This window comes from Danio rerio, chromosome 18 (assembly GCF_052040795.2).
Source record: "Danio rerio strain M-AB ecotype USA chromosome 18, GRCz13ab, whole genome shotgun sequence".
NCBI classification, from domain to species: domain Eukaryota; kingdom Metazoa; phylum Chordata; class Actinopteri; order Cypriniformes; family Danionidae; genus Danio; species Danio rerio.
Genome location: NC_141038.1, coordinates 7,794,690 through 7,813,689, shown reverse-complemented (window position 1 = coordinate 7,813,689; position 19,000 = coordinate 7,794,690). Strand labels below are relative to the sequence as shown.

General features: G+C 34.6%; 1 protein-coding gene across 2 annotated transcripts; it reads left to right on the top strand.

Moving 5' to 3' along the window:
• Positions 1–3,418: 3,418 nt before the first annotated feature.
• Positions 3,419–11,857, top strand: tnni1c (troponin I, skeletal, slow c). Of its 2 annotated transcripts, NM_001045382.2 has the most exon segments (9): positions 3,419–3,485; positions 3,607–3,626; positions 3,737–3,740; positions 3,887–3,922; positions 4,031–4,072; positions 6,191–6,322; positions 6,642–6,731; positions 9,461–9,643; positions 11,659–11,857. In NM_001045382.2, coding segments are annotated over 8 exon segments (600 nt in total). In that variant the 5' UTR covers positions 3,419–3,485; positions 3,607–3,615; the 3' UTR covers positions 11,761–11,857.
• The last annotated feature ends 7,143 nt before the right edge of the window (positions 11,858–19,000 follow it).

The following is a 19,000-nucleotide window of genomic DNA, read 5'->3' as shown; positions in this document are numbered from 1 at the left end:
TGTGAGGAAGATAATCAAATCATGTTGCCAAATAGAGTTTTGTTAAAAGTTTGTGGATGGTTAGTAATAGTATTGCTGTTGGTCTGATTGTAGCTTAATACGGTCAATGGAAAATTACGGCCCATTTAAAATGATTTAAGACCTGAAAGTCAATATTTCAGGGAATTTAAGACTTTCATAGGCCTAAAATTGAGCTTTTATATTTAAGACATTTTAAGACCCTGTGGACACCCTGTAAATATGTCTGTTGGGGTCTACAGAGTGACAGAAATGACCTAGTTTGAGTCTAACATTAACTCTTACATAAGCAGGCATCACGTTACATCAATTCCACACCTGACATATTGTCATCAAAGACTATTTTTGTATGCAATTGTCTTAGAGAGCATTCGCTGGCATCTTTTGTGACCATGCAATTTGTGTGTGTGTGTGTGTGTGTGTTTTAGGGGGATAAGCAGTATGTTCATGTGCTTCTGTTGTAGGGATCAATTCAATATGTCGTAAATATGGGCTTAGTTTTCAATGAAGCCTTGGATCAGCGGGGTTTTCACCTCATTGAGCTGCCTTAGGTGGAAATGCGCTAATATTGGATCAAATGTGCATGACAGATATTCCTGACACCCCAAGCTGCCAAAACTGTTGTTCAGCCATTGGGTTTGTCAGTCAGATGAGAGGAACCACTGAGAGGTCTCTGTATATGGAAAGGTTACTGAATAAATAGACCCCTCGCTAAATCCAAAAGGACTTTATAAGGTGATCCATTAAGCTCGCTGTTACATTTTTGCCAGATTTCAAAACAAGTCAAAGACGAAAAATCGGCCTTTAAGGATTTGTAAAATGATAGCCAAATGCAGATTTCCCCCTTTAACTTTACTTGTTTACAGAAGACACTTGCTAAAATTTCACTACATGTAATATGTTTATATATAACTCAAATCAAGTCAAGCAAATTTAAAACAAGAATCACTGGATGTCATACTTAAAAAACAATCCCAAAACAGTCAACCCACTTACATTGGAAATACATTTTGCATAAAATACATTGCTCCGGGTACATTTCACATCACAATGCCACTAGATGGCGCTGCACATTTTTGTTCATCTGAAATTTGTTGCTTAGGGTTTGTTTTGTTGTATGTTTCAGATACACATCTTTATTGTACTTTCTGCCATTGAACACAACAATAGATATCTTGAAGAAATTTAGTTCTTTCTACTATTGAAGTTAATGGTTACAGTTATTCAGCTTTCTTCAAAATACCTTCTTTTGTGTTCAACAGTAATTGTCAAACACATAATATGATAATCTGAGGAATGTTGAAAGCGGAAGAAAATAATAACACTGAAGACAATAGTAACCGTTCTTCAACAGTATAATACAATTATACAATCTTCAACACAAAATGCAATCATTTGAAGAATGTTGAAAATGGGAGAAAGTAAAACCGTTGAAGTCAATGGCTACCAGTTTCTAACATTTTTCAAAATATCTTCAAAAAATTGCTGTTTGTGTTCAGCAGTAATTTGTTGAACACAAAATATAATCATTTGAAGAATGTTGAAATTAGTAGAAAATGAAACCAGTGAAGTCAATGGCTACCTGTTTCCAAATATCTCAATTTGTGTTCAACAGTAATTTATCAAATATAAAGAAAACAATAACATAATACCAATAAAGTCAATAGCAACTGGTTTCCAACATTTTTCAAAATATCTTTTTTTATGTGTTCAACAGTACTTTGCTGAACACAAAATACAAAAGCTTAAAGAATGATGAAAATGGTAAAAAGTAATACCATTGACGTAACACAAAAAACAATCATTTGAAGAATGTTGAAAATGGTGAAAATATTTCCAATAAAGTCAATAGCAACCTGTTTCCAACATTTTTCAAAATATCTTCTTTAGTCTTTAACATTTCTTTGTCGAATACAAAATACAATCAGTTGAAGATAGTTAAAAACATAAGAAAATAATACAATTGAAGTCAACGGCTACTTGTTTTCAGCATTTTACAAAATATCTTCTTTTGTGTTCAACGGTAATTTATCGAACAGAAAAAACAATTTAAAAAAAAAATTTTAAATGGTAAAAAAATTCTACCAATAAAGTCAATAGCAACCAGTTTCCAACATTTCTCAAAATATCTTATTGTGTGTTTAACAGTACTTTGTTGAACACATAATACAATAACTTAAAGAATGTTGAAAACGGTAAAAAGGAATACCATTGAAGTAAATGGCAATCAGTTTCCAACATTTTTCAAAATATCTTCTTTCCAAAAAACTACTGTTTAACACAAAATATAATCATTTGAAGAGTGTTGAAAATGGTAGAAAGTAATACAATTGAAGTCAATGGCTACCCGTTTCCAACATTTTTCAAAATATCTTCCTTTGTCTTCAACAGTACTTGCTGAACACAATACAATAACTCAAAGAAAGCAGTAAAATCAAAACCATTGACGTAAGGAGGCTACCAATTTCCAACATTTCAAAATATCTTCTTTTGTCTTCAACAATAATTGTCAAACACACAATATGATAATCTGAAGAATGTTGCAAACATTAGAAAGTAATACAATTATTATACAATTATATTATACACTTATACAAGTCAGTGGCTACCGGTTTCCAACATTTTTCAAAACATCTTCTTTTGTCTTCAACAGTAACTGTCAAACAAAAAAATACATTCATTTGAAGAACGTTGAAAGCAGTAGAAAATAATAACACTGAAGACAATAGTAACCGGTCTTCAACTACTTTCAACACATGATGAAAATAGAAATAGCATTGTAAAATTGTAAATTAAAAGTCAATGGTTACCGGTTTCCACCATTTTTCAAAATGACTTTTTTTGTCTTCAACAGTAATTTTTCGAAAATACAATTATATATATATATATATATATATATATATATATATATATATATATATATATATATATATATATATATATATATATATATATATAAATGGTAAAAACATTATAAAATAATACCATTGAAGTCAATGGCTACTGGTTTCAACATTTTTCAAAACATCTTCTTTTGTCTTCAACAGAGCCAGTGGTTTGGGAACACTTGAAGGAGAGTACAGTAAATAGTAAGAAAATGCATTTATAGGTGAAATATCCCTTTAACAACCTGCCATTTCTAGTAATTAACAATCCTTTTCAGTCAAAATTCTTCTCTTTTTGTTCATTTTTGATTTCCACATTTTAACATGTGCCATTTTTGTCTGCTCTATTGCATATAAAAAGTATTCAGAGTGGGCTTTGCATTGCTTTGTCCTTGTGGCATAGGACACACACACACACACACACACGCGTCTCTGAAATGTTGAGGACAGCTGCCCATTCATTCTCATTCCTCTCTCTCTGTGAGCTATATTTACAAAGCTGCCGCCGCTCACACATAAAAACAATTGTGTCTGTCCTTTGTGCTTCCAGAAGCTTTCTGACCCCGCCAGCAACTTCCTCAGGTAACACTGCTCTTTCCTACACAGCTCTCAAATCATACAACATAACAGAAGACATTTATTTATCTAGTCTTGTGATTGTATCGACTCTATTTGTTTTAATTCCTCATATTTGATTCAGCAGGTTTTCACAATGGCAGACGAGTAAGTCATTTTTCAACCCTTTGTGGCCAAATATTTGTATTTTGATGTCTTTGACGCCATTCTTTTCTTCTATTTTTCTTTTCTCAACCTTGAACAAATGAAATATGCAGCGATGTAAGTGACTTTGCTGTTTTATGTGACTTTTAAAACTGATTTGACTTCAAATAAAGGATAAAAAACTGTAATGATGCTAATAATGTGATTTATACTGGATATATTTGATCTATTTTTTGATATGCTTTATTTTGTGTGTTCAACAGACACCTCAGCCATTGGGCCCGCGGGTTCAAGCCAAGGTATTTATTAGAATATTGTGATATATTAGTATTGTGATTTTTATATTGTGTTAAATGACAGAAAAATAATGCACAAGTACATTTTATTTCCTCTTTTTTTTTTTTCAGCCAAAATCGAAAATCTCTGCATCTCGAAAACTCTCTTTGAAGGTAGAGCAATGTGTGTGTGTGTACAGTATGTGCCTATTTGTGTGTTTTACTTTGACTGCAGGTAAATACAGTAAAAACTAAATAATGAAAGGTTATTTAAGGTACTTCCTTATATCATTTGATTGATTTAATTAAGTTTTTTTTTAATTTAAATATTCTTTTATACATTTTCCTTCAGCTCTATCTCATATTTATCAGCGGTCGCCTCAGTGGAACAAACCACCATATTTAAATATGTAAATTATATTTCAAACATGTCGTTATTGAATGTAGTATAGACATTCTTATGTAATACATCTATTATTGAGAGATTGAGGGAATTTTACTTCATGGCAATTTCAGCTTCTTTGGCTATATGACATGGCAAAAAAAAAAAAAAAAAAAAAAACAGATCGAGTTTACCACATTTTTATAAATACAGCATTTCTATAATTATAAAAAAATATTCTAACAATTAAAAGTAACAATCAACAGCAATTAATAGTACACAAGGTAAAATACATAAATAATAATAATAATGATAATATACAAGATTAGCCATTATTGAATAATTATATAATATATGCATTATTGTGTGCTAGATGTGTGCAAATTAGTGCAATAAATAACGCATATACTATATAAATACAATATTTAATATATTATTATTTATTGCACTAATTTGCATACATCTAGCACAAACAGATTTAATATCGTATATTGTTGGTTTGACATCAAAGTTTTGGAGAATTTTTTTTTTACTGCAAAATTCATAAAATACAGCAAACAGACAAACAAATAAATAAATGTTACAATGTCATTGTAGAATAAAATGATAACATTTTATATAATAATTGTTAATTCTCTAAATTTTAATTTATAAGAAATTAATCATGTCATGTAAAATAAAATGATAAAAAATAATAAAATAGTAATTGTTAATAAGTATAAATAATATTTTTAATATATATTTTATAATAATAATAATAATAAACTAAACATGCCATGTGAAATAAAATTATAACATTTTATATAATGCTAATTGTTAATAATAATAATTTTTAAAATATATATTTTTATAATAAAAACAATAAGAAGAAATTAGCCATGTCATGTGAAATAAAATAATTAAAATATAGAAGAAAAAAATAAATAATATTAAATAGTACAATTAATAAATAATAAACTAATTCAATTAATAATAAAAACAACCATGTCATTTTGGAACAAAATGATTAAATTGTATATGATAATAATTATTAGTAATAATAATTTCAAATATATACAGTTTATTATAATAAAAATAATAAAAAATTACCTTGTCATTGTAGAATAAAATGATACATTTTAGAACAATAATTATTAATGATGATTTTAAAAATATCTATTTTATTACAATAAAAATAATAAATTAGCCATGTCATGTACAATAAAATGATAACATTTTATATAATAATAATAATAATTTTTAATAAAAAATAATTTAAATATACATTTTATTTTAATAAAAATAGTAATAAAATGAACCATGTAATGTAGAATACAATGATAATATTATGTATAATAATAACAAACATTAACAAATATACATTTTAATAATAAAAATAACCATGTCTTTGTGGAATAAAATGATAAAAAATGTAGAATTATTAATAATAGTTATATTAAATATATATATATATATATATATATATATATATATATATAATTTTATAAATATTCATTTTATTATAATAAAAATAACCATATCATTTAGAATAAAAAGATAAAAAGAATTATAGAATAATTATTAGTAAGAATTTTTTTTAAAGTTTAAATATTCATTTTATTATAAAAAATAAATTAATTAAATTAAAATGTTGATTTGCCACTGTAAAAACCTTTATATGAATATTCATATTTACAATACTGTAAAGATCTCTCAGTGCAGGAGAAAAAAACAACAAGCCTTTAAAAAATGCATATTATAATTGAAATGCATAAACAAAAATTGATGAAGTGTGAAAAAAGCAACCCTTTATTTATATTTTGGATGTTTTCTTTCAATTAGGCTGAAGAAACACTCCATGAGAAGCAGTAAAGGTGTGTGTGTGTCAAAAAAGGCTAAACAACTTACATGTGCAATGTGTGTTTCATCAGATCCTTCTGCTCCAGAGAGCAATGGAGGAGTTGGAGCAGGAGAAGGTCAGTCGGGATGAAGAAAAGGTGAAATATCTGAGCGAGAAACTTCCACCTCTTCAAATAACAGGTCTTCAGCTGGAGGAGCTGCAGGTTAGAGACACCATCACCCATTCACATACAGAACAGTTGAAGTCAGAATTATCAGCCCTTCTGAATATGCTTCCCCAAATTCTGTTTGATGTAAAGAAGATTTTCTTCAACACATTTCTAAACATAATAGTTTTAATAACTCAACTCTAATAACTGATTTCTTTTATCTTTGCCACAATGGCAGTATATTATATTTGACTACAGGAGGGCTAAGCATGTTGCTTTCAACGGTATATCTGCTTGAATGCATCAGTTTCTTATTAAGATGAAATCACAAAAAGGGGAAGCTGAAAACCTTTTCTTGCTGTGTCATTTCTAGAAACTGTGTCGGCAGCTCCATGCCAAAATCGACAGTGTGGACGAGGAGAGATACGACTTTGAGGCCAAAGTGGTTAAAAACAACAAAGATGTGAGTAAAGCAGGCCCGGCCCTAACCAATTTGGCAGAGTTCAAGTGGAGCCCCGTCACATCGCAGTAAATTCCAATACTAGTGTACATATAGTCATAAGAAACTAAATAGCTTTTTGATCGACTACTACAAGCTGGGAAAACATCAGATAAATATGCCAATGCAGTTAACGCTATTGCTGAACAGTGTTGGGGAGGTTACTTTGGAAATGTAATAGATTACAGATTACAAATTACCCTATTTAAAATGTAATAAGTAGTGTACCTTTTCGATTACTTTATAAAAGTAAAGTAACTGATTACATCTGATTACTTGTTGATTACTTTTAGGTTTCTAATGGATATTTTTAGCTAAATCATTTTCAAGCATTTACACTGAGCGGGTGTGACTTTACAAAACAAAATCAAAAATGTTGTTAGTTGTGCGGGATGATTTTTGTGGCATTTGCAATACAATTACATCTAAGCTTTTTTGCTATTTTAAATTTTAAATGGAAGCAACCTTAATCAAAGTCAATCACATCTTAGTGCCCTGCGGAAAAATCCAGCTTAAACCAGCCTAGGCTGATTGGCTGGTTTTAGAGGGGTTTTGGCCATTTCCAGGCTGGTTTCCAGCCATTTCCAGCCTGGTCTTAGCTGGTCAGGCTGGAAAATGACCAGCTAAATCCAGCTAAAACCAGCTTGACCAGCTTGGTTTAAGCTGGACATAGCTGGTTTTGGCTGGGCTCCCAGCCTGGCTAGGCTGGTCAAGCTGGTTTTAGCTGGTCATCTCCCAGCCTGACCAGCTAAGACCTGGCTGGAAATGACTGAAAACCAGCCTGGAAATCGCCAAAACCCCTCTAAAACCAGCCTGGTCGACCAGCTAAAACCAGCCAACCAGCCTAGGCTGGTTTAAGCTGTTTTTTTCAGTAGGGTGATCAATAAAATTGTTAATAAAACACATAGGCAGAATTGTTCAGTTCAATTTTTTACTGTAAATAATATGGTAAACCAAACAGAAGCAAATTATAATATATAACAGCAAAAACAAAGAATCCTCAAACTGGAAAACAAATCAAAAGCATCAGAATAGCAGCTCTTTAACAAATGGCCTTAGCAGAAGGCATCATGCATATCAAAAACAGGCAAAGCAACAGATTAATATTATTCAACATATTTGGATGTAATCCCATTTGTAATCTTTAACATTTTCACAAGTAACTGTAATTTAGTTACACATTTTTTCTCAGTAACTGTAACTAATTACTGTTACTTTTATTTTGTAATTAAATTACGTAACACTGTTACATGTAACTAGTTACTCCACAACGCTATTGCTGAATAGATCTAATATTTACACATTTGCTTGAGGAAGGAATGATGGGGGTAGTTACATTACTATTACTATTTTCTATCACATCAATGCCCTTCCAAAACTTTAGCTGACATTAAAACTAACAGATAGCACTATAGCTATTTACTGATTAGCAATCTGTCAACGTTGGGATGTAAAAAATATGGGACAACAAATAGCTTCAAATGGTAGAATACATAGCAAATATTAGAAAATATTGACAATAAAAGAAAAGGTTTAGCCTTTAAAAATCAATGGCCTATCCAGAATTAAATAAAGCTATAAAATCTATTTCACTTTAATTGTATTTGCATATTGATTAAAGTTACTATAGTTATTTAGTGAAGAGCAGCAGATGAATCTCTCATTGTGTTTTGTTTGATAACATTAACAGAGGTGTTCATGTAAGAATGAACAGATCTATAATGAAAGCATTCGACTACTTTAGTAACTGTTTGCGCTCATTTAAGAGAAAATTAGTTGTGTTTAAAATAAAACACGCAGAAGGCACGTTTAAATATTTTTAAGTGTATTTGTCTGTTTAAACACACCTAAATCACCAAAGTGTCGCTAACTTAGCGCGGTTAAGTTGGTTTTGTTTTCGATTTTCCTGACACATTCAATGATAGACGGCAATAACTCAAAAACCTCTTACCCTAAAAAGATCTAAAGTGTGTTTCCTACAAAAAGACAAAGCTGGTTATGTTTCACAGCTGTCTTTTTCTTTTTTTTTTCGCTCGACATTACGACCACTGCTCCGTTTAAGCTCTCGCATTAAGTGTTTAGCCGGGAGCTCGCGCTGAGCGGAGAAAAAAAAAAAAGGCGAAAAACTAGCACTTTTCCGACGGTCCCTTACTGAGAGCTCCGCTCAGCGCGAGCTTGATACCGTCTAAACGCATATTGCGACTGCTTAAACGGATGTACAGCGCCCTTAGCATTTGCCTATAGTACTGCCTATGCTACGGGCCGGCCCTGAAGTCAACTCTATGTGCTGTAAACTGAGTGTGTGTGTGGTCTATGAGGCGACAAGTGTATAACGACACTGTTATGTCCTAGTTGTGCTGTATTAAGCTGGTTTATGAGGACATGACTCGTGGCCTTGTAATTCAAAACGCTTAAAAAGCACACTTAACGGGGTGTTTAGACATTCATTGTTTAAAGTGTTGGGGTTAAGGATAGGCCTAGGGTATAAGGCCATATAACAAGCGATTTTACTGAAATGTCAACACAATCTCACGGCAATTCATAACTTTTTGATTTAGTGGCTAATTCGTATGAATTCGTACGATCTAATTCATACAATTTAGTACGATTTGCTCATCCCCCAATGACGGTTGGGTTTAGGGGTGGGGTTAGGTGCAACACCGTGAACAATATATACGTGTGTATGTGGGCAGATTCATGAACTGAAGCTGAAAGTGCAGGATCTGGGAGGGAAGTTTAAGAAACCGGCGCTCAGGAAGGTGAGAGTGTCTGCAGATGAGATGATGAGGGCACTGCTGGGCTCCAAACACAAGGGCTCCATGGACCTCAGAGCAAACCTCAAATCTGTCAAGAAAGAGGACATAAAACAAGAGAAGGTAGTGTTACACCTCTACATCAACAGCAAACTGAGAACAATCTTTTAAGTGTTGAAGTACCATATAAAGCACACTTTTGTGCATGATAATTGACATTTACACTACTAATCCTCATTATTGTCATGCAGTTTTGACCTTTTATATTAGATAGTTTTGGTTATTATTTTGAAAAGAGATTATCATTGATCATGTTTGTTTATTATTAATTGTCAACATGACAAATGAACAACAAAAAAAGTTTCTTTAATGTTCCCACATTTTTTAAAACTTTAGTAATATGATAATATAATATAATATAATATAATATAATATAATATAATATAATATAATATAATATAATATAATATAATATAATATAATATATTTTTAAACGCTAATACAGGTAGAATTTTTGTGATTTACTGTAGTACCACATTGTAAAATATATTTATATATTAAAATAAAACATAATATAATATATAATACACTCACCGGCCACTTTATTAGGTATACCTTGCTAGTAACGAGTTGGACCCACTTTTGCCATCAGAACTGCCCTAATCCTTCATGCATAGATTCAACAAGATACTGGAAATATTCCTCAGAGATTTTGGTCTATTTTGACAAGATAGATCATGCAGTTTCTGCAGATTTGTTGGCTGCACATCCATGATGCGAATCTCCTGTTCCACCACATCCAAAGTTGCTCTATTGGATTGAGGCCTAGTGACTGAGGAGGCCATTTGAGTGCAGTGAACTCATTGTCATGTTCAAGAAACCAGTCTGAGATGATTCGTGCTTTATGACATGGTGCGCTATCCTTCTGGAAGTAGCCATCAGAAGATGAGTACACTGGTCATAAAGGGATGGACAGCAACAATACTCAGGTAGGCTGTGGCGTTGACACGATGCTCAATTGGTACTGATGGGCCCAAAGAAAACACACCACCACCACCAGCATGAACCGTTAATACAAGGCAGGATGGATCCATGCTTTCATGTTTTTGACGCCAAATTCTGACCCTACGATCTGAATGTCGCAGCAGAAATTGAGACTCATCAAACCAGGCGATGTTTTTCCAATCTTCTATTGTTCAATTTTGGTGAGCCTGTGTGAATTGTAGCCTCAGTTTCCTGTTCTTAGCTGACAGGAGTGGCACCCGGTGTGGCACCAGCAACCATGCCACATTCAAAGTCACTTAAATCACCTTTCTTCTCCAATTAGATGCTCAGTTTGAACTGCAGCAGATAATTTTGACCAAGTCGACATGCCTAAATGCATTGAGTTGCTGCCATGTGATTGGCTGATTAGAAATTTGTGTTAACGAGCAGTTGGACAAGTGTACCTAATAAAGTGGCCGGTGAGTGTATATTTGAACTTTAATGCAAGTTGAGTTTTGCCAAATAAATTATATGATTTAATGTAGTATCAAAAAATAATCAATTATAAACAAATATTATTTTCTTTCGCATTTCATTGATGAGAATTTGGGCAAATATGGCAAACCGCAGCATAAATGATAATCAATCTGCATTTATTATATTATTCATTCATTCATTTTCTTTTCGGCTTAAGCCCTTTATTAATCCGGGGTCGCCACAGCGGAATGAACCACCAACTTATCCAGCATATGTTTTAAACAGTGGAAGCCCTTCCAGCAGCATCCCATCACTGGGAAACACCCATACACTCTTGCATTCACACTCATACTCTACAGCCAATTTAGCTTATTCAACTCACCTATAGCACATGTCTTTGGACTGAGGGGGAAACAGGAGCACCCGGAGGAAACCTACGCCAACACAGGGAGAACATGCAAACTCCACACAGAAATGCCAACTAACCCAGCCGACCTTTTTGCTGTGAGGCGATCAGACATAATAATACATTTGGAGCAAATACTGTAAGATAATAGTTTTACAACAGTCCTAAGACTTTTCACATCCTGTTCTGAATAACAGCAAGTTGTTTTCAGTGTCTGTCCATGACGGTGTGTGTTTGTGTGTGTGTGTGTGTGTGTGTGTGTGTTGGTCAGGTTATGTCCACAGAAGTGGGTGACTGGAGGAAGAACGTGGAGGCCATGTCTGGAATGGAGGGCAGAAAGAAGATGTTTGATGCTGCTGGTGGAGGACAGTAAAGACACGAGTGTATATATATATGGCAGTGTGTATAATTATGTAAATGTTTGTGTGTGTGTGTTTGTCAAAATAAATCACATGTAATTAAAAATCTGACTTAAAGTTCCTTTTATTCACCCAACAAGTTTTTTCTTTGACCAGAAATGGCCCAAGCTTCTCCCAGAACATAATAAGACTTAATACACGAGGCATCAGTCATTTATTTTCCTTCAGCTTAGTCCCTTATTTATCAGAGATTGCCACAGCGGGATGAACCGCCAACTATTCCAGCATATGTTTTACGCAGTTGATGCCCTCCAGCTGCAACCCAGTACTAAGAGACAACCATACACAATTATTCACCTTTGGCTTAATTCCTTACATATCGAAGGTCGCCACAGCGGGATGAATCGCCAACTATTCCAGCATATGTTTTACACAGCGGAATGAACCATCAACTATTCCAGCATATGTTTTACACACTGGATGCCCTCTAGCTGCAACAAAGTACTGGGAAACAACCATACATATTCATTCATTTTCTTTAGCTTAGTCCCTTTTTTTATCAGAGATAGCTACAGCGGGATGAACCGCCAACTATTCCAGCAAATTTTTTACACACTGGATGCCCTCTAGCTGCAACCAAGTACTGGGAAACAACCATACACATTCATTCATTTTCTTTAGCTTAGTCCCTTATTTATCAGAGATCGCCACAGCGGGATGAACCGCCAACTATTCCAGCATATGTTTTATGCACTGGATGCCCTCCAGCTGCAACCCAGTACTGGGAAAGATGAATTGAACTGAATGTAAGTGTTAGGTATATTTTTAAGCTAGTGTGAGGTCGCCACTGTGGAATGAACTGCCAACTATTCCAGCATGTTTTAGGCAGTAGATGGCCTCCAGCTGAAACCCAGTACTGGGAAACAACCATACACATTCATATATTCACCTTTGGTTTAGTTCCTTATTTATGAAAGGTCACCACAGCGGGATGAACAGCCAACTATTCCAGCATATGTTTTACACAGTGGAGTGAACCGTCAACTATTCCAGCATATGTTTTGCACACCGGATGCTCTCCAGCTGCAACCCAGTACTAGGAAACAACCATACACATTCATTCATTCATTTTCCTTTGGCTTAGTCCCTTATTTATTAAAGGTTACCACAGCGGAATGAACCTCCAACTATTCCAGCATATGTTTTACACAGCAGATGCCCTTCCAGCTGCAACCCAGTACTGGGAAAGGTTGATTGAACTGAATGTTAGTTTTAAGGATATTTATAAGCTAGTATGAGGTCGCCACAGCGGAATGAACCATCAACTATTTCAGCATGTTTTTCGCAGCGGATGCCCTCCAGCTGCAACCCAGTACTGAGAAACACCCATACACATTCATACATTCATTTTCCTTTGGCTTAGTCCCTTATTTATCAGAGGCCACATACGTTTTACACAAGGCATGTCCTGCCACCCGGTACTGGGAAACACCCATACACTCTCACATGCACACACATACACTATGGAAAATTTAGTTTACTTAATTCACCTATAGCACATGTGTTTGCACTGTGGGGGAGACCGGAGAACCCGGAGTAAACCAACACCAACAACATGCGAACTCCACACAGAAATGCCAACCGGCCTAGCCGGGGCTCGAACCAGAAACCTTCTTGCTTTCTAAACAGACAAATATTTTTAACACACACTAGACAGAGATTGACAGTTTGTCCTCCTCTTCAGTATGAGTGAGCAGATGACAGCTCAGATATTCACACCGTGTGACCGCCGGTGTGTTTGTGCTCAAGGACAGCAGAAGTTAGTGATTTATTTGGTCAACAGCTGTCTGAGGGTGACAAAGAGACGCACACTGGATGACTGATGTGAGTGTGTTTGGCAGACACACACACTATGGACAATGGTGTAGATGTGCTCTATTGAGGAAAGAATAGTTTATCACCTCAAGACAGCATGACTGCAGCTGGGTTTCCATCAGCCTGTGTTAATGTGCATTCTGACGGCAAATTTGGAAATAAAAATCCTTTAACAGTCCTGTGAAATAAAATAAGTTTTATTTAAATGTTAGAGTCAATATTACATGACAACTATCATTATCATTATTACAAGTATTTATACCATTATCATTAGTAAGGTTGCAGTTGTTGTAGTTGTAACGGTAGTAGTTGTAGTAGTAGTAGTAGTTGAAGTAGTAGTCATTGTAATAGTATCGATTGTTATTGAGTAATTGTTACGGAGATTATAAAAAATTGTAGTTCATGTAGTAGTAGATGCCATTGGTATAGTAGTAGCAGAAGTAGTAATGGTGTGGTTGTTACAGTAGTAGTAGTAGTCGTTTTTGGTGTAGTTTTAGTTTAGTTTAGTTTGACTTTATTAATCCCCGGAGGGAAATTCACATGTCACAGCAGAGCTCTCCATACTAAAAATAGATAAATAAGTTACATACATATAAAAACAATAATAAGATTACATTCATACTGCACACCTTGGTTCCAAAAACAACGAGTAAACACTTGTACATATCCAATATCTAATTCAAGTTCAGCACAATTCATCTGGTATGACTTTGGTTATACAATCTGATCACTGTTGGTAAAAAAGACTTCCTGTATCTTTCTCTGTAGCACCGGGGTTGAATTAATCTTGTACTAAAAGAGCTTGCACACGCTTGGACTGTATCATAAAGGGGATGACTATCGTGGTTCATTATACTAACAAATTTGTCCAGCATTCGATCCTGTGCAATCTCTTCTATGGTAGGTAGTGCACACCCCACAACAGAACCTGCCCTTTTTATGAGCTTATTTAATTTGTTTTTCTCCTTCTCCAACAGTCCCCCTCCCCAGCAGGTTACAGCATACAGAATCCCAGAAGACACCACAGAGTCATAAAAAGTTTTTAACAGTGTCTGACACACACCAAAGGACCTCAGTCGTCTTAATAAATGAATGCGGCTCTGACCCTTCTTATACACCTGGATTGTGTTTTCAGACCAATCGAGCTTGTTGTTCAAATATACACCCAGGTACCTATATGACGAAACGATCTCAATTTCTGACTCTTGTATAATTACGGGCACCGCTTGTGATGGATGTCTACTAAAATCAACAATAATTTCTTTGGTCTTACTAGTGTTTAAATTAAGACATACAAATATAATTCATATCACACCAGTCAGCAAAACTTTTTAAAAGCAACCTATACTCACTCTCATCATGATTCCTTATATAACCTACAATTGCAGAGTCATCAGAAAACATGACTCTAATATCAGTAGTAGATGTTGTTGATGTAGATGTAGTAGAAGTGATTGTAGTAGTAGTAGTAGTAGTAGTAGTCGCAGTAGACGTTGTTGTATTAGTTGTAGCAAACGCTATAGTAGTATCAGTAGTGGTAGTCGTTGTAGTAGTATCAGACACTTTAGTAGTAGTAGTCGTGGTTGTGGCTGTAGTAGAAGCAGTAGTAGTTGTAATATAAGTAACTTTCCGTAGTAGTAGTTTGTGTAGCACTTGTGATTTATTATTATTGTTGTCAGTTATTACTGTTGTCCTTTCTCTTTCCTTTATACTCTCATATTTACTATCATACATTAATAAGCATTGTTGTTACTCCCTACCTCTGACTGGTTTCTTTCTATATGTTTTATCTATATCTGTGACACTTGCTTCATTTATTGACTGTTATTGTTCCTAATGTATGTACTCTGACCTGTCCACCAAGTTACCTTTACATGCATACACACTCTCACACGCACACACTCACGCACATACCAGTACCTGACTATATTGTTGATGTTTTTGTTTTGTTTTTGTTTTGTTGCTTTGTATTTGTTATCTGTTGATGTTTTCTTGTATTTGTATGAGTTTTGCATATTCTGATAAAAAAAAAAAAAAAGTATTACATGACAACTGAAGACAAATAAACTGAAGCGGTTTGCATTTACAACAACTTAATCTATGTGAAGCTGCTTTAACACAATGCACAGTGGAAAAGTGCGATATAAATCAAGATGAATTGAATTGTTAGATTTAAGGATAAGCTAGTGTGAGGTTGCCACAGCGGAATGAACCACCAACTAATCCAGCATGTGTTTTACGCAGCAGATGCCCTTCCAGCTGCAACCCAGTACTAGGAAACAACCACACACACACTCATAAATTTAGTTTCTCCAATTCATCATCTATAGCTCGTGTGTTTCGACTGTAGGGGAAACCGGAGCAAACCCACGCGTACGCAGGGAGAACATGCAAACTCCACACAGAAATGCCAACTGGTCCAGCTGAGGCTCAAACCAGCAACCTTCTTGCTTTGAAGCTACAGCGCTAACCACTAAGCCACCGTGTCACCCACGTCCTAGGCTCTATGATGCACATTTCTAAACCTTCACACTGATATTAACCTGCAAGAAGCCAGTGTCGAACATGTCGAAGTTTAAACAGTTGACGGAGATAATGAGTGTCTATCTCAGTACTTTACACTGTAAGGTGAGCTGAGTTCAGCAGACTGTAGACCTGAGACGGCACGTATTCAACTCCAAATAAATGCACAGACACAAACCTTGGCTAAATATAACCCGACGTATAAAACTAAAAGGCATTTACAGAATTTAAACAGCCACACAGAGGGAAGCCAGAGACTCCTGGGCTTATTTTAACCCTTCACAAGCTCATTCCAGCAGCAGATGGGTTTCATTGTATAACTTTGTAGACGCTCTGGAATTACATGCTGTTTTGGAGCTTACGGTCCATTTATTGGCTTTGAAAATGACACAGGCGGACACAACTGTTGGCACCCTTCAGTTTTGTCAAGGCTAGTTTCATTAGTGTGCCTTCTTTCAATAATTCTGTTGATTATTCATCGATTTTCTTTTCAGTTGAGTCCCTTTATCAGTCACGGGTTGCCACAGCAGAATGAGCCACCAACTATTTACATAATGTAATGTACAGGGTGGGCCATTTATATGGAGACACCTTAATAAAATGGGAATGGTTGGTGATATTACACAGTAAAATCTTCAGAGTAAAATTTACTCAGTTCAGAGAACATTTGGTCCCTCTCTAAATTGAGCAAAATTTACTGAAAATTTACTAAACCACCACAAAGTCAATTATCCAGCAAACAATTGCTCTCTTTATACAATATTTGCCACAATACACTATTTGGCAAACAAAGAGAAACTAACATTAGAAATCGAGTCAGAGTCCAAGTAAAGCAGCTACTGTTCTCCTCAATGGTGACAGCTTAAACACAAAAAGTGTTTTTTTTTCTTCGTTTTTTTAATGTTGTAAAAAAAATATCTTAAAAAAATATCTAAAAAAAAAATAAAAATCTTAATATTATCACTATATAGAATTTTATAGAGTGTGACAGAAATATGGCCAAACAGGTTGTTAATTAGTAAAGCTGCTGTTTGTGGAGTTACTTAATGATCCTTTGCTGAGATTTTGAGAGATTTGATGTGTTTTATTTCAGTTTATTTAATCAACGGCTGTGACTGAAGGTAGATGTAGTTTTGTGTTTCTCTTCTGTTTCTGCTTATTAACAGCAGGTGTTCATCATCAGTACTCAATCAACACTTAATTAACCCCATCATTGTCTCATTAACTTTAACTCTGCTGCTGAGTAAAGTTTGCTCAATTTAGAGAGGGACCAAATGTTATCTGAACTGAGTAAATTTTACTCTGAAGATTTTACTGTGTAACGTCCTGTTTGTGGCACATTAGTATATGTGAGGTGGCAAACTTTTCAAGATGGGTGGTGACCATTTTGAAGTCGGCCATCTTGGATCCAACTTTAGTTTTTTTCAATAGGAAGAGGGTCAAGTGACACATCAAACTCATTGGGAATTTCACAAGAAAAACAATGGTGTGCTTGGTTTTAATCTAACTTTATTCTTTGATGAGTTATTTACAAGTTTCTGACCACTTATAAAATGTGTTCAATGTGCTGCACATTGTGTTGGATTGTCAATGCAACCCTCTTCTCCCACTCTTCACACACTGATAGCAACACCGCTGGAGAAATGCCAGCACAGGCTTCCAGTATACGTAGTTTCAGGTGCTCCACATCTTGTATCTTCACACCAGACTATTGCCTTCAGATGACCACAAAGATAAAAGTCTAAGGGGGTCAGATCGGGAGACCTTGGGGGCCAATCAACTGATCCACGACCACCAATCCACTTTTCAGGAAACTGTTCAGGAATGCTCGGACCTGACACCCATAATGTGGTGGTGCACCATCTTGCTGGAAAAACTGAGGGAACGTGCCAGCTTCAGTGCACAAAGAGGGAAACACATCATCATGTAGCAATGTCAAATATCCAATGGCCTTGAGGTTTCCACTGATGAAGAATGGCCTCACTATCTTTGTTGTCAACGTGCAAAAAGACGCAACCTCCGTAAAAAATACAATCTCTGGTGTAAACGAGAACAAACCAACTCAATGTGTTTTCCATGTGAAAGAACTGTCGATGTAAATGCGAGTCACGGAACAAGAGAGTCATTTCGGAGTCCACTATTGTCCACTGGAGGTTGCATTTCAGTTGTGGACACATGCTTTGAAAGCCTTCCTGACTGAATGAATGAAATATGCTGTTTTTTAACCAAGGCAACCCGGAGTGCTGAAATATAATTGGCTGAACTGACATTGGGCAGGCTAAACGACCAAAACAAAGACAGCCGTCCTGGCATGTAACGCACATTCAAAGCAAAATATCTGACTTCAGTACTGTTTTTCAGTTAAACAAGAATGTTCACTTAGCATGTTTCCTTAATATCTCCAAATATATTATGGTATTTTCATGTTTTAGAAATGTCAAACACTTACTTACAGCACGTTTACAATTAGGGATGCAACGATTATAGATTTTGGTTGTGCGATTATAGTGTGAGGAATAATCCCGGTTATATTCATTAATTTTAAAATGCTGCTAGTTTAGAAAATCACATGAAAACTCCTTATATTTTAAAGTGTTATTTATTGCTGCTCTGTAATCAAAGTATACGGCACAAAATAATAATAAAAAACAAACAATAGTCCAATTCTCTTTGGATTTAAAAATAAGTGAAAAACAATTGCATTTAAACATAAGTAATAATATTACACTGAAAATAAACAAATAAAATAAAAAAATAAAAATTATTACTTAAAAACACTTAATTATTTTAAATAAATAAAAAATGCATTAATATAAATAAATAAAATTTAAATAAATGAATATATATTTTAATAAA

Excerpts from the sequence above, each read along its gene's own strand:
- tnni1c (XM_087292658.1), top strand. The coding sequence starts at position 6,212 with ATGGAGGAGTTGGAGCAGGAGAAGGTCAGTCGGGATGAAGAAAAGGTG. Across the intron at positions 6,323-6,641 it reads TTCAGCTGGAGGAGCTGCAG|AAACTGTGTCGGCAGCTCCA; the intron begins GTTAGAGACACC and ends TGTCATTTCTAG. Across the intron at positions 6,732-9,460 it reads TGGTTAAAAACAACAAAGAT|ATTCATGAACTGAAGCTGAA; the intron begins GTGAGTAAAGCA and ends GTATGTGGGCAG.